Genomic DNA, 16267 nt, shown 5'->3' on the forward strand with positions numbered 1-16267 from the left:
GTCAACCAATATCGCTGAAAGTTTGTTCTTATTTGTCGTTTAGAGAGTGGTTTGAATGATAGAAGAAGTCGGGGACGCCCGAGTTACTTGTCGCAATATCTATGCACCGGAATGAGATAGGGAGTCGAATTAAAGTCTATGTAATGTAGTTTTTTAACAGTTTATACAGTAACATTGTGGTATACAGTAGTGAATAGTGGAAGAGGAGACGTCCGAGAAAGACATTAGCAATAGCGAAGCATTGCGGGATCCACTAGCGTAATATAATATAAATCAATATTATTATGTCGTAATCAATTTGGGAGGCGGGTTTGGGTACCGCTGCCCGGGGATCCATTTATTGGATAACCAACACTTCTGCCATAGGTCACCCCAAGTGGTTCGCTATATTTGGTGATTTAGCAGGGGTGCCCGGGTTCATCAGGATGCGCCTGCCCACCAACTGTGTGGCGTGCCAGATCGGGAGAGGCTGGTTTGGGGAGACCCTTTGACCTCTCCAACTGGTCTCTCGACCCATTGCCTTCGATATATTCATATGTCCGTCACTTCTGGACACACCGATCCCTAGATTCCTACCAAACCCTCATTCCCTTTGCCTACCCATAACTTCCTCTCCTTCCATTCCTTAAAAAAGACCCTCCAAAATATGACATAGGCCCTGAGGGAAATTATTTTCCTCACGGCTTCCAGTGTGGGGTTTTTGTAAAAAAAATAAAAACAATTTTTATATTGTAATAAAATTTATGGAGAAATAAATTTGTGTAACAATCCAGAGATGGTGAATCAGTCAGGTTTAAATTCACAGTTGCAGGTAAATCATTGCAGAGAATTTAAACAAACAAACACAGTTAACCTCTCAGACATAGAATTTTATTTATTATGTGTCCCTTTGAGAACTGTCAGAACGTGATAATTTTTGTGTTATTTACGAGTTTTACTAAAATCTTCATAACTCACGTTTTGGGAAACGTAGCCTCATTCTAAAAAATGTTTTGGAAAGATTATGAAATCCACTATTGCATTGTGTTGTTATACGTAAATATTTGCGTTTCTAAATATACATACGCTTACCATTATTTCAAAGCCTTGAAAAATGTACTTTTTTCTGAGTAGCATAAAGAAATTACACTTTATATATTGAAGAAATATATTTAAAAACTATTAGTCACCTCAAAATATTAACCGTCCAAACTAAAATATTTTTAATAAATTATTTAGAAACGCAATAAATTATTAACGAACATCTTGACAGTTTCAATCGGCTTAGATAATGCACCTCTACGTTCCATAGATATTTTTGAATACAGACGCGTAGCGTTATTCATTATCGATACTCTGTTTTTTAAATCATGGGAATCCGTGTACTAGTGATGGAAATAAATCAATTTTTGTAAAATCTCGCGCATTTATGTGAAAAGACGTTCTAATGTCTTGATCGCTATTATCATATTTACGTTCTAATGTTCTGAGTGGTTAAGTAGCTCAGGAGCTTTAGGTCGCAGGTTTGAAACGTTTCGAGCGGCAAAAATTTATTTAATTTATATAAATTCATTTGCACCTCATACTGGTTTTCCATATTTCCTCTTTCTTAATCTTACTCATTACGATTACATCAGCCTTGTACTCTTCGCGGATCTCCACATTCCTCACACGACCATACATGGTTCTACCACACATACGCCTCAGGGATCTCATTTCAACAGCATTCAATCTACTTTCATCCTTTCTCTGCCAGTTCCATGCCTCACTTCCATACATCAGGGTGGGTACCAGAACTCCATTGTGGACTGCTAACTTCGCTTCTTTGTACAATTTTTTTGTTAGCGCCAACTGCGTTCAGTCCTCCATTAATGGAGTTACCTGCATTTACCCTTCTTTCAATATCTCTGTCAGCCTTCCCATCTCTCTAGAACATACTTCCTAAATAAACAAACTCATCCACCTGCTCCAAGTATTCCTCATTCACAACTATATTGCACACTGTTTTCGAACTCTCTCTTTCAAACACCATGACTTTAGACTTACTTACATTCATCATTAACTCATTCTTCATAAAGGGTTTTCCAATAAGAGGTGTTATTTTGATATTCAATCCTAAAAGATCAATGGTTTCATGGCTTTTATCACGTAGCACCGTCTTGTTGAAAGTAAACGTTGTCCAGATCAATACCATCTAATTCCGGCCATAAAAAATCATTAATCATCTCTCGATAGCGCAATCCATTCACCGTAACTGTTGCTCCAGCCTCATTTTCGAAAAAGTAAGGTCCAATGACTCCGCCGGACCATAAACCGGACCAAACAGTCACACGTTGAGGATAGAGAGGCTTTTCAACAATAACTCTTGAGTTTTTCGAGCCCCAAATGCGACAATTTGGCTTGTTGATGAAGCCACCGAGGTGGAAATGGGCCTCATCACTAAAGATGATTTGAATTTGATTCACTCAAGTGAATTTTAATAATTTCAATGCGTTGTTGAAGCGTGTATCGTTCCATTTTTATTAATGACGTAGTTTCTACTTGTCAAATGTTAAAAAATGACAGCTTCGAAAGTAACATCTACCGAAATAGCGGGCTATTCAAAATAACACCTCTTATTGGAAAACCCTATACATACTTCGTTCATCCTAGATACTAATTCATTAGACATTCATCATTACCCCCTTGATGTCATAAAAAAATAAATATATGTATAATGAAGAAATATGTTTAACTTTATTAGTTTTATTATAATTTCCAGCTAAATAAGCATAATTCACAATAAAAATGTTAGTCATATGTGATACTTTCCGGTAAATAAATAATGTAGGTTATACTACTTATAACACTATTGAAAAAGAAGAATGATCACATAAGACATGGAATTTGCGACGTGTTTTTTCACAGATAAAAAAATCAATGTTTGTAAGTGACGACACGACAAGCTAGAATAATATAGTAAGATACATTATTTCCTTGCCAAGTGAATAAAATTTATTTTAGTAGGCTAGGGGTGTTTTTTAAGGTTCAAAATACCTTCAAATCAAGGCAAATACGGTGAGTTACTAGCAAATCCACTAGAGGTTCATCAATTTAGATAAAGTTAAAATAAAGAAGAAAGATCTACCTCTTGCTGGTGTCTGATGCGTGCATGGCCACCACACACTCCTGGCAGGCCCAGGGTGCAGTGGCGGTGGGCCCCCGGCCGGGGGACGGCAGACAGCGCTGGTGGTAGGCGCGCGGGCAGTTAGAGCAGTGCACCGGGGCCTCAGGGCGGTGGCATCGCCAGCAGAACGGGTCCACGTTCGAGCCGGAGCGGTCCACCTTGAACTTCATGTTGGAGTGAATCGGCTGCAAACAATCATTGGTAATCTATATAAATCAGTAGTCTTCCGGGTGCTGTAACCAATTTTAACTAAAACAAGATCGTTCCCGATCAGAAGCGCAATGCGGGAGGTGTGTGCGGCAAGCCACTAACGAACTAATAATAAATCACGCCCTTTCTGAACACCTTCTTTTGCTTGCAGTGTAGCTATAGTTTTTTGAAAATTTCATCAAATCAACAAAGAGCCCATTTAAAAAAAATTACGACACTTTTTCTTCTTCTTGACCCATCAGGATTTGGTCACATTTTGATGACTACGGCATAGTGAAATTTAGTAGTAATTGACTTTAGAAAATCCAGACAGACAAAACATGGCAAATTTTATGCCACAGCTTACCATTTGAGAACATGCATGCATGTTGATACATGAGCGGGAACAATCCAATTATTAACACTCCATTTCAAAACTGCTTTTATCATTGGTGTAAACAATGTCTCTGCACACATTTTTATCGCCTTGAAGTAAGCTCACCCACAGATATGAAAATTCCAAATATATATAAATAAAAATGTAACTGTTCGTCTGTTCAAAATTTTAAATCTCCAAAAGTTCTTCACCGATTGCTTTGAAATTTTGACACAACTTTGCATTCGAATATGCGTGTGTTTATACATATCTTTGGGGATTTGGTAAGGAGTCAATAAAAAGAGGTAGGTTGTGAGGTCACAGCGTTTATTTTGAGTCAGTACAGTTCCGAGATGACTCTGGACCGACGACGATGACACCAGGTGTAAGCGGTAGAGTGATCGAGGCAATAAAGTCGGTGGCTCGACACCGCGTTGCTGGAGTCCGGACTTGAGGAAGTGTTCAGCACTAGCGAAGACGTGGAGTCTTCCTGGTACTCCAGTGTGAACTCCATGATAGCCGAAAGTATAATTGACCTGGTCAGTAGATGCGCGGGAGATGCGGGCCGGGGCCAGGGCACTGATGTAATCCCGCGGAGTCCATGTTAATCCGTAGTCTCTCCTATAAGGTCCGTGCAAAGCCGGGCGTGGTAAGTAGGTCCGCGGCCTGTAGCGGCGCGGTAGAGTAACAGCGGGGCGCGACGCGGGGGGCCGGTCAGGGTTCCGGCTACTCAGTAGGCAGCGAGCGGTCGCAGAGCTAGCAGGTTGGTCACTTGTAAAACGGCTGATTAATGACTGACTAAGTACGCCTCGACGCGGCCAGTTTTATAGGCGCCCGGCGCGTCGTGAATCTTCGGGCGTGTAGGTAGATGCGCCAAATGCTAGTTTCGTATCTAGAGAATTCTAGCTACGATGCGTTTTGTAGGGGCGAACATTCCCGAATGTACTAGTAGCATTGCTATATACTTATAATACATAGATGTCACGTGTGACAGGTAAAAACAATTTTTTTTTTTAAAAGCGTCATCTGCTGGACGAAAATAAAACACGCCTGTACGGGACCAAGTTAGTGAAGCCCGCACAAATACTGCAAATTCAATAGGGCACCGGCACACATTGACACCTTGATCTGAGAGTTTTTGCAGGGGCAGTAGGAAAACATTAAATTAAACAAGTATTACTTTCCCGAGTACTGTCCGATGAGAAGTGACTGTTTGTACCAGTTACTTCTCTATTTATTGGAGAAAATTATACATTAAATTTCACACATGTTCAATGAGAGTAATTAGCGATCACCCTTATCTCTTCACTGTGTTGAACAAAACAAAAACATTAGTTTTTAAATGTATGGTGGCGCCGAAAATCCATTAATATTAACTATAGCAGTCGCACATTAAGGATGTGGGATAATATTATAGTATCATATTTATTTTGATGCAGATATCTAAATGGTTTTATCAAAAATATTAATCTTTTGCACGCGGCCGTATCAACTGTTGTTACGGCAAAAAGTCTATACTCACACGCGGCCGTATCAACAGTTGATACGGAAACTTTGACGGCCGATATTCCAGCGCTCTTTCGTCATAAATGTATTTCTTGCTCGCTTGGACATTCGTAGAACTATCACGATGCTGACATCTACAAGTATTTCTCAAAAATAAAATTGTATTTCATAAAAAAAGATCCATAATCAAGTGCGCCTCTTCGCGCCTTTGAGTGCTTTAGTTCACAATTTTGTCAACGGATGGCGTTAGTACTAGTATGTTATCTGCGCTTGCGCGCGCCGAGTTGATTTGTGGAATCTGCGCCGATAACATTCTGTGTTCTGCTGTAATATTGAATTATTACGAAAAATTCAAATTAATTTGTTCACTTCAGAAATCTTTTTTTTTTTGATTTCTTGTGTTTCGTCTAGCAAATTCAATTTTACTGTATCAACGAGTGACCATATTGTGCCGATTGCGCGTATTTTTTAACATTTTACTGTGTTACAAAACTGAGTTATTGACTTTACTATATACTTTATTAATTTAAATATATTTTGTTATATACATGTATTAGTTATATATTACTAAAGTGCGTGTTATTTTCGTGTTTTATATACTATTTCAAAATTTATTAGGAAACGTTCACAAGTTTTTAGTTTTTTTAATTCATTTGATTTTTCGGATAAAAAATGGCCCATAGTTTGGAAGATGATGAAATTGAAAATATATTGAACGTTTTGGATTCTGATTATGAAATGTCCGAAGATGAATTTGAACCTTCGGAACTTTCAGATACAGAAACTCAAGCGAATGAGTCTGTAAGTGAAGAAGTGCTACACTCCTGGGTGTCTGGACCTCATATTCCAATAGTACACGAATTTGATGATTTTCAATCCGGCGTTTCTGTACAATTTAACGAAAATTCAACAGAAAGTGATTTTTTTGAACATTTTTTAAATCGCTCGATTATGAATGAAATTGTTCGAGAAACAAACGACTACCATACTTTTCTTCTCATTTCAAAGGAATTTGGTGCGAAGTCACGAATTCATAAGTGGAAGGACACAAGTATTGAAGAAATGTATCTATTTTTTGCAATAACCATGCTTATGACAAGAAAAGAACACTTGACTATTGAAGAGTATTGGAGTACAAATATATTTCTAAGTTCCCCTATTTTTGGCCAGATCATGAGTAGAGACCGATATCAATTGTTGTTGCAAAATTTACATTTCTGTGACTCAAATTCGCTTCCTATAGATCGTCTTTATAAAATAAGGTTAATTTTAAATCACACCCGAACACTATTTAAGGAGTCTGTGATACCTTATGAAGACCTATGTATAGATGAAAGTATCATTGTTTTCAAGGGTAGGCTAATTTTTAAGCAATATATTCCATCAAAACGACATCGCTTTGGAATCAAAATGTTTGTTTTGTGTGATGTGAAAACTGGATACATTCTAGATTTCATAATTTACTGCGGAGAAGGCACGGAAATTACAGATGAACAAAACTTGGGAATAACCGGCGCTGTTGTTACTACACTCCTAACTGATTATTTTGGCAAAGGGCTCAATTTATGGTGTGACAATTGGTACTCAAGTCCAAATTTATTCAATTTTTTGCATTTGAAAAAAACAAATGCCTGTGGGACGGTAAAAAAGAACCGGAAGGAAATGCCAAAATTTATTAAACTGAAAAAAGGCGAATTTGAGTCAAAAAGCCGCGGTCCCCTTTTAGCATTAAAATGGTGTGATAAAAGGGATGTACACATGCTAACTACCTTGCACGATAACTCATTTAAGGAAACCAGTAAAATAAATCATCAAACTAAACAACCCATTCGCAAGCCCGCCTGTGTCATTGATTACAATAAATCTATGGGAGCTGTTGACAAAAGCGACATGATGCTGAGCAGTTTATCCTGTATGAGGAAGACCATAAAATGGTATAAAAAAGTATTTTTTCACATACTTGACCTATATTTATTGAATTCATTTATTTTGTACACCCAAGTGACAGGTATAAAAAAATCTCTAGCAGATTTTCAATTGGCGGTTATTATGCAACTAGTTGAGAAATATAAACCAGAGATTTCTCAAATACCAGAGCCTAATACATCAGCCCACCTCAACCCGTTTCGGGTTTTGCCTAAATATGCCGCTAAGCATATGGCCGAATTGATTCCATCAACTGGCAAAATAAAAAAACCGCGTAGACGATGTCGTGTATGCCGATTGAAAAATAAAAAAATGCAGTTAACGAGATACGTATGTAAAGAATGTGATGTGTCTTTATGTATCGAACCCTGTTTTAAAGTTTACCATAGTTCCAAAAAAATGTGACAGACAGAATTTCCTCTAAAGTGCTTAAAAAACAATATTTATTAAGTGATATAAAATGTATGTGTTATTTTTAAGTGTTGAGTCTAGAAAAGAGTTTGAGAAAAAGTTTTCAGAACTAAAAATGATAAGTGATCATGGTGTCCCACTTATGTCTATCACCTAATTACACACACGGCGAGTGAATGGCGGGACCACATTCAAAAGATACGGTACGTCTTTGTATGAAATTTTATGTTTTTGTTTTTATAAACATCTAAGAGTGTTGACACACGAGGATTTGTTTTCATATTGTGGAGAATAATCTGTTCTGTCTATATAGTTCAATAAATAATGCCAGAATGCTATAATTTGACATTTAATTGCGTGCATAGGTATTTGAAAATGTGTACCGCGTACGGGTATAGATAAAACGGAGCAAATTAACGCGTTCAAAAGGTTAAGGAAATCTTAAAAACTTGAGATCTTGTTATCTAATAATGACTTTGGCTCTGCACGTCGATATAACCAGTGTTGCCAACTCAAATACTTCAAAATATGCTAGAGTGATGGGAAAAATATGCCAGAAAAATGCTAAATTACTTAAAAAAATGCCAAAAAAAGCTAACATAAATTTAACATAGAAATAAAATCAGTGAAATAAAATATCAATATCTTAACTAACTAACTAACCATCACGCCGTTTCCCCGCAGGGGTAGGCAGAGAGGACGGATCGCCAAACAACTCGGTCTTGGCACACACTCCTTGCCTCATTCACATTCATACATACTCTTCTATTATTCTGACTCTTGACATGGCCCGACTCGAGTATCTGATTCACTTGATCGTGCCATGTCTTCCTCGGGCGTCCCCGACTTCTGCTACCATTCGCATTTGCATCATATATCCTCCTTACACTCCTATATCAATATCTTCATCTTCATTAACAGCAGCTGATGTGGAAGGCTGAGAGACAGAGTTGTAACTTTGTTTGGTCCCAATGCAGCGTAGTACTTCGTCAGGAACAGTGTAAGAATAACAGCACTTTCCTGCTCTCTTTAGGCCAAATCTCAAGTACAAAATGGCATTCAGGGTTCTCACCGCCAAACGATTTCGGAGTTTTGTTTTGACCAGACTCATTCGGCTAAATACACGTCAATGTCCGCATTTGAATGCGGCAATGTTAAAATAGACATTGCAAACTGACATAAATCACCGAAGGGGTTATTATTAGCTGCATCTTTATATTGCATGACTTCATTCCAAAACTCTTCAGTGGAAGTCAAGAATTCCCATTTAATGTGAACTATGTTTCTCCATTGAGACACCAGTTTTTCAATCGATATCATTTTTGTTAGTTAAAAAATTGGTTTTTATTATTTTTATGTTTCTGTAAAAATAAGCCAAACAAATATGCTATATGCTAAAAGCATAATAGTTATGCTAAACATGGAGTAATTATGCCAAATTTAGCATATAATATGCTAACTTGGCAACACTGGATATAACGCCCTATTGTTTCTCTATATGCACAGACAGTCTGAGCTACAGCAACGCGTGGCGGGGTACGCCTAGTATCTTATTTTTTATTTTATTTGGGAAACAAACAGTTATACAAATATATTTTAATACAAATCATTTTTACCAAGTTGCATAAACTAGTAAAGTTTCTACAGAAGATTCATTCACTTACATATTAAGAAATGTTGGGGGACCTAAACTTGATCCCATAAAGTAGTTTGACGGTTTGTAAGTAGGTATTGTATTCTTAGGCATGATGAAGGAGATGTAGGAGACTGGCCGAATTTTCTAAGGGTTGTAAGGCCAATTATGATGGTAAAATGAAAACAATTGGCATCAATGATGATTTTGGGGCCATAAAGCAATAATTAATACTTGCTGTCGACGTTTCTGTAAATATTTTTGGTATGCATATTCTCATTCTATTTCGGAGTTTCGTGGTATGAATTTCAGTCATTACAAATCAGGTGATCTGAATAACTTCACCATGAGGTGAGTAATTAATCGCTAACACAAAGAAACATAATGATAATTACATCGTTCAATTACATTAATTGTGGTGTTTTCAAATGAAAAGAAAATTAGCGGTAAATTTTGACAAGCTTCATTATTCCTGGATGTGTGTTACCATAGTATCTATGGATGTACAAAACCTTTATCATCATTTGTGTGTACATCGATGGAACCAAACACCATTATTTTATAGAATATCAGCTGAATTTGCCAGCGTTGCCCGGGCTATCCTCTTGTATTGAATTTAAAGTGTGCAAAATTTCATACATCTCAGAATAAAACTGTAGATTTGTACAAAAAGTCAAAAAAGTGACAAGACCCTTCAACACACTCTTGAAAAGTGATGGAAAAAAGTAGGTTAAATAGGATATGTTAGGTTAGGTTTTTTAGCCATTTTATTTATTTTTAAATCAATTTTAATGACTTTATAACATTTTTCAAAAGTGTATTTGTTGAATTGCCAGTGTCCTGAGTTGCCATGGAACCAAAAAAAAAGCCACCCGCCAAAGACACTCTTCTTTGTATACGTAAATAAAGAAGTTTTTTATTAATCACAGAAGATCGCAATGGAATTTTGTAATACATACCACCATTTTGTTTAACACATTCTTGAACGAATTATTTGGACTGATGATGACTTGATCTAATTTGCTTTGACTATGTATTCATAGTGATTTAGTCAAAGTCAAATAAATAACAGATGAACAATAAATGTAATTCTTTTGGTTATTCGAAATTTTGAGTCTCATATTAATTATTTAATTCAATATTAATATAAATATTATGTGATTTGTTGCAACAAATAATTCCCGGGAGAAGTATTTCTATATAAACAATAATAATTGTTTTGCAATAAGATAAGGCATTTTTAAAATGTGTTAAAAAGTTATATAAGATCATCATAACAATTGCAAACACAAGAATCAATAGTATTTTATTTTTATAAGGTAATCTGGACTGATTAATTAAAATAAGCAATTAATAAATTAATGTAAACAATACTCACTCTGTCTGATTTGGGAGGAGATTCAATCATTTTGAGTAAGGAATCTTCTACGTCAGTATTGTCATCAGACCAGTCTGGTTTTCCGGAGACTGCCTTCAGGAATTTCTTTTGCTTAATAACAAAATCAGAATTCTGTGAGCGCATTGAACGCTTGCCATCTTTTTGCATAGACAACTCGCTGGAACTTGAGTTCGCACTGCTCGCCCGACTCTTAATGATTTTCTCAGAAGGCGAATAAAGGGAAGAATCAAATAGATCTTTCCGGGACTTTCTTATCTTGTGGGCAATCTGCGTTGACTCGTTAATTATTTTTGATTCCTTGGCAGAATTGATGAGAGACTTTAGCTCTCTGCTCATTCCAACCTTATCCTTATCTAGAGAACTATTGGAATCAGTAGGTAGAATTACCTCTTCCTCCATCTCGTCCTAAAACACATAAAATACATTTTAATGTAATTGGATGACAGTTAGAGTTCCACAGTCACTAATTGGAAACCTTTCTCACAAATAAGATTCCATATAATATTATGCTTATAGCCATAAATAAACCACTCACATTATAGCTTTGGGAAAGTATATTCATAAGGCAGCTGATGTATGGATTTCTGTACACAAATGAAACGCAATAATATTGTTGTAAATTAAGTTTGTAACGAACCTGCATTCAGTAGTGTTGGAGGGTATGATCTTTGACAACAGTACCCTTCACAGTTTAGCTCTCACAACTCACAACGCGTTTTTGCGAAGGCAGGCTTGCCGGATTGCTTCACTCACAATATACACATAGATGACATGAAAACCAACCTATCAAAAATATGCTGGCGTTTTCGTCGACAAAACTACAGTCGTCTCTTTCGCACTACAGTAATTCAGATGGGCATTCTCGGGGATGGATATTTACGGCACTCATGATAAAACAGGTGGCTCTTAAACCGTCGTGGAGATGTCAGAAAAATAGGTTCATGTCTTGGCTAAGTTTAAAAACTTTTACAAAAAATAAATACCTAACATTATTTATTTTTTATGATAATTATTAGAAAAGGACATGAAATCGTCGCTGAATTTAAAAAAGGGCCGCCAAATTTGTTGCAGCAATCCCCGTTGTCGAAATAATTGACGAACCAATATTCTGCATTTTTTTATTTGTCATTTTAATATCCCATTTGGACAATGGGTTACTACGTTACTACTTATAGCTGTTATAGCATTTCCTGTGATGAAAAATAGTCTCAAGTTCATATGGCGGAGCCATGTTCATATTGTAAATGAACTGCGTAGAATCTCGTTGTCACGAGCGGTAAAAAGAGGGGGAGGGGCGAAGGCATAAATAAACCACTCACGGGCGAAGGGGACCAACAGAATCCATAGATGATCGTTGTTATACATCTCATTTGAATAAAAAACATTGGCTTTGTCGTTATTTCGTGTACCTAGTACTTACTTAAATCAAGAGGCTTTTCATTTTCTTGGTTAGCTAAAAATTCAGGAGATATGGAATAAACTCTTCATTTTTTAACCGTAAGAGATTGAAGTTACATTGTTTTCTTATCACTCATCTGATAAGAAAAAATGGGCAAATATTCTACAAAATAACAATTTTTGTATAAAAGCAACTGAATTAATGACATTATTTTATTTTCTACAAGTAGGTACTTACCTGTTAATACCGGTAGTAATAATAATATATTTACAACCTAACTGTTCTTTGAACCAAAAAAATAAATATCCGAAATTTTTTGCGATAGGTACCTATAGGTATCTATCGCAAATATATTTCTAACATATTAGGTAGGTAACGAATAAATTAGGAATAAAACAGTAATTCATAAAAAACAGTTTCATGTTACTCTATTATTTTAATTCTATAATATCAAGGAGTATGTGGTTTTGCGAAAATCTGTAAAAAATCAAGTTAAAAATAATTGTATTTATTTTTAATAGCTCAGTAGGTACCTAATACCTTCATTAAAATAATTTAGAAAGTACCTGCTTTGAAATTGATTTTTCTCATTGTGTATATTTGAAAAAAAGAATTTTCATTTGGGTTCTTTTGTTTATAACTTTCTTAGTGAAAACTGAAAAATATCACAAATACAATATTATACTAGAAGATACAATATTAAAAATAATGGAGAGCTTTCAGGTGAATTACTTTAATGATGATTTATTACCTAGAAAATAAACATTTTCTTAATGTAATATGATTTTTATGTAGCTACTTACAAATAGACCTAAATATTAATGGCGGAAATGTGTAAAAATGTACTGCTTAATTTTTACTTTTATAAATCCTATTGAGAAATAATATCAAGATTTGATACACTTGTAGAATTCCGCTGCACGCTTAGTATGCAAAATCTGTATAGATAGCACTTGGTTTCAATTTTATGTTTTGGGATATGGTAAAAGATGCAAATTAACATTTTTTCTTCAGTTAAGTTTGAAGGTTAGGAAATAAATTATAAAAATAGCCCAAACTAAACCCTAAAAACCTATTCTGTGCATGTTTACTTAAACTTCTGACGTAAATATTTGTCTCCGTTAGATATTTTAGTTAAAACCAAGTGTTGTTTTTTTAAAGAGCCTTTGCATACAGCAAAATTCTACAAGTTTATCCAAGATTTTTTGTCTGAAAGATATCTTATGATTTGATTTTTTGTAGGAGAAGGGGTCCCATCGAGGTTTGGAGGGAGGACAAGAAAATATGGTGCATACTGAAGAAAAGATGGAGGGGTCTATTAGGAAGAGGCATCTGCCCGTGGACACCACAAACTCCATCGAAATCAAGTTTGCCAGACAAACGGAGAAAATCATAAAATTAAGGGTAATGTTTAACATTATGTGAAATAGATAACTGACCCTACCAACACATTAGTAAACAGAGGTACTTTTATATGTCTGAACCAATGATGTTACAATATATCTAGTCTTGCTATTATCTCACAAACTCAAGATAAAATGTGGCAAGTAAGAAGCACTCTTATGTTTCCAGTACATTCTTAATTCAAAAGTTGTTTATGTATGACAAAGATAGACAGTCAAAGAATATGTGGGTATGAACAAATTAAACCATAGCGGCAGCGTTTTCGCATTTGCATTGAACACTACATTCTACATCACGGGTGTGACTGAGATAACAAGATACGCTTACTTGCTCACATTATAAGACGAACACAGAATGAGACTACCTACTGCTATTAGGTTTTCCTTGTACTTATGTTTTGCTATGTTCGCTATCTCACTTTCTCTAATGAAACAATCAAAATATTTGTATTTTTGGTAATAATAAAATAATTTGTGTGTATTTACAAATGAAATCTTATTTCTTGGCTTTTACCTAGTAATGTTTGCCGAGTAATGTAACGTAAGTAATGTAACATTTTCTCATCACACACAAGGGCATTTTGCCACTTTTTAATGCAATTTACTTAGAGGTAGCACACAACCTTTCGTGACGCGTGCCAGTTTAGTACTAAACGAAAACTAAAGCAGTACAGTCGACTTGCCTTTGGCTTGCAACTTTGAGATTTCTACAGCGTGTCTAATTAAATTGTTACGTCATTGGTCCAAACAATTGATAATTGCTGCCTTGTTGTAGCATTTAATTTTTTTTAAATTGAGACATGGAACATAAAAAATAACTATAATAATAGGTACTTCGCCACTATTTTATGTTGTAGACATTTATATTTTTTAGATGAATTTAACAGTCGCACTGTAAATGAAAATGTTTCAGGTAAATGCTGATGCTGTCAACGGGCAGTTGAAACAACGCATCAAGAGTCTGGAAGCCACAAAGGACCGCCAGCAGCAGAATTTAGTCAAGCTGCAGATGGAGTATGAAGTCCTGGACACGAAACTCCAGAATGAATTGAGGAACAGGGAAAATCTAATCATGAAGTGAGAAAATTACCAAAATATTTTTTTTAATAGAGCATTTCTTACAAAATAATGAACATAGCTACTAAAGTTTGACATACACTACCACACTGGATACTCGAAACTCGCACTAGAAATGTACACTATTGTATGAGTCGTCCACATGCCAACCATACTCGAGTGTTTAGATCAGCGTCCGAGTTGCAGTGGCACTACATTTGTGTCCGGGATGTCTACACTACGCTCACGTACACTCAGTTTTGTAAAGTCAGTTATAGACAGATGTCGAGTCACAGCGGTTGTAGCAGTTGCGCTTCTTATTAAACTATGTCGATGTAAAAATAGTAATACATATTTGGATCAAGGAGTGTGAAAAAAAGGAGAGAAAAAAATGAGGTTTTCTAATCAACTTCTAATTGAACATAGAAGTCAGTTGGTAATATAAACATATTAATATATGTATAGACTAAAGGAGGGGGGGGGGGGTTCCTATAGGTATTAAAAAAGGCTATAATAAGGTTTGATCTCCAAAATGATGGACATCCGAAGCTGAGGATATATGGATCTCATCAATATTAAATTTAATTTTGAAAATTCATATTTGTTTCTCTTATCAGGAGTTAGTCCCAATGCACAGCGTTTCTCTATCATCATTAGTCATACAACTGCCATATCTGACTTAACTACTGAATTCCAAATGACATTTTTCTAGAAATAGGCGATTATACAATGCAAAATGTGAGCTAGAACTCTATGTATCAACCACTTAGTATCGACCTCTGTGCCTCAACCCTCATTAAGATAGTATAACGAAATTTCTAATACTCACGGATGAGTTATAGATCTTGGGCTTTGTAGCAATACAGTAATCGTCTCCGCTGCTGACTCTCCACTAGTAATCAAAGATGCACATCATAAATCTACTATACATAGTGGAACTCAGTAATCCTCTCCCTGCTACTATTCTAAAACCCCACATAGTCAAACTGTTTAATGAAGTAGTCAATGATGGTCTCAGAAATAGTGATTAGTCTTCTGTTGTTAATGCAGTTGATTTATGTGTAGTGAGATGCAATAAACAAATGCAGGCGAGGTGGATAGATAATACCTTTTTTATTATATTATTGATGCCCTAATAGATGATCTGGTTCCAAAGAAAGTAACAAAATCAACCAAATTTCCAACACGGTATTCGGCGGCCTTAATTAATGTAACGAAAGAAACATTAAAGTTTTATCGCGCCTGGAAACGCAACAAGAATCCATTGGATTATCGATCATTCTCATTACTTTGCAGAATACAAAAGAAATTTTCTACTCTTACTCATAACGCCTATATTGCTTGATTGGAATCAGATATACAAAATAATTTTAAGAGAAACCCGAACACATGACATATCATAACGACGGCACATGCCAGCAAAGAAGTTGCGGACTTGTTTGTTGATTGCTTCTCAACGATCTTTACAAATGAATTTCCAACACATTCCAATATTAAGGAGGATTCTCTTAAAAACACATTTATATCCTCAATTAAAAAAATGAAGAAATCACCTTGAAATATCTCTCGAGCATACATATTAAAAATTTTATGTATAAAAAGATTTTTATATACAACTATAGTAAACATATCTGTCTTCCAGTTTGCGCCATCCATAAAAAATCACTAACAGAAGCAACGTTTCCTCTCAATTGGAAAACAGCCATTACAACACTTTCCTATAAAACCGGTGATAAGCATGACATTAAAAACAACCATCCAATTTCCCAATAAAGCAAAGTGCTTGAAAAAATGATCTTTAGCTGGTTTATATGGATTAAATCC

The 16267-nt window shown here is 35.6% G+C and overlaps 2 protein-coding genes across 2 annotated transcripts in view; one reads left to right on the forward strand and one right to left on the reverse strand.

Moving 5' to 3' along the window:
• Positions 1–11359, reverse strand: part of LOC149411251 (uncharacterized) — a 79701-nt gene extending 68342 nt beyond the window's left edge. Inside the window, exons 1-3 of the mRNA XM_089647133.1 lie at positions 11223–11359; positions 10565–10990; positions 3107–3330 (exon numbers count right to left, since the gene is read on the reverse strand). Coding sequence (XP_089503259.1) covers positions 3107–3330; positions 10565–10990; positions 11223–11228 — 656 coding nt within the window. The 5' untranslated portion in view covers positions 11229–11359. The remainder of the gene's footprint in view (positions 1–3106; positions 3331–10564; positions 10991–11222) is intronic.
• Positions 11360–12642: 1283 nt separating this feature from the next.
• The window catches only part of LOC149411252 (uncharacterized), a 30276-nt gene continuing 26651 nt past the window's right edge, over positions 12643–16267 (forward strand). Inside the window, exons 1-3 of the mRNA XM_089647659.1 lie at positions 12643–12707; positions 13227–13388; positions 14301–14464. Coding sequence (XP_089503785.1) covers positions 12693–12707; positions 13227–13388; positions 14301–14464 — 341 coding nt within the window. The 5' untranslated portion in view covers positions 12643–12692. The remainder of the gene's footprint in view (positions 12708–13226; positions 13389–14300; positions 14465–16267) is intronic.

This window comes from Hesperophylax consimilis, chromosome 26 (assembly GCF_061612785.1).
Source record: "Hesperophylax consimilis isolate HC1 chromosome 26, BYU_Hcon_1.0, whole genome shotgun sequence".
Lineage (NCBI taxonomy): Eukaryota > Metazoa > Arthropoda > Insecta > Trichoptera > Limnephilidae > Hesperophylax > Hesperophylax consimilis.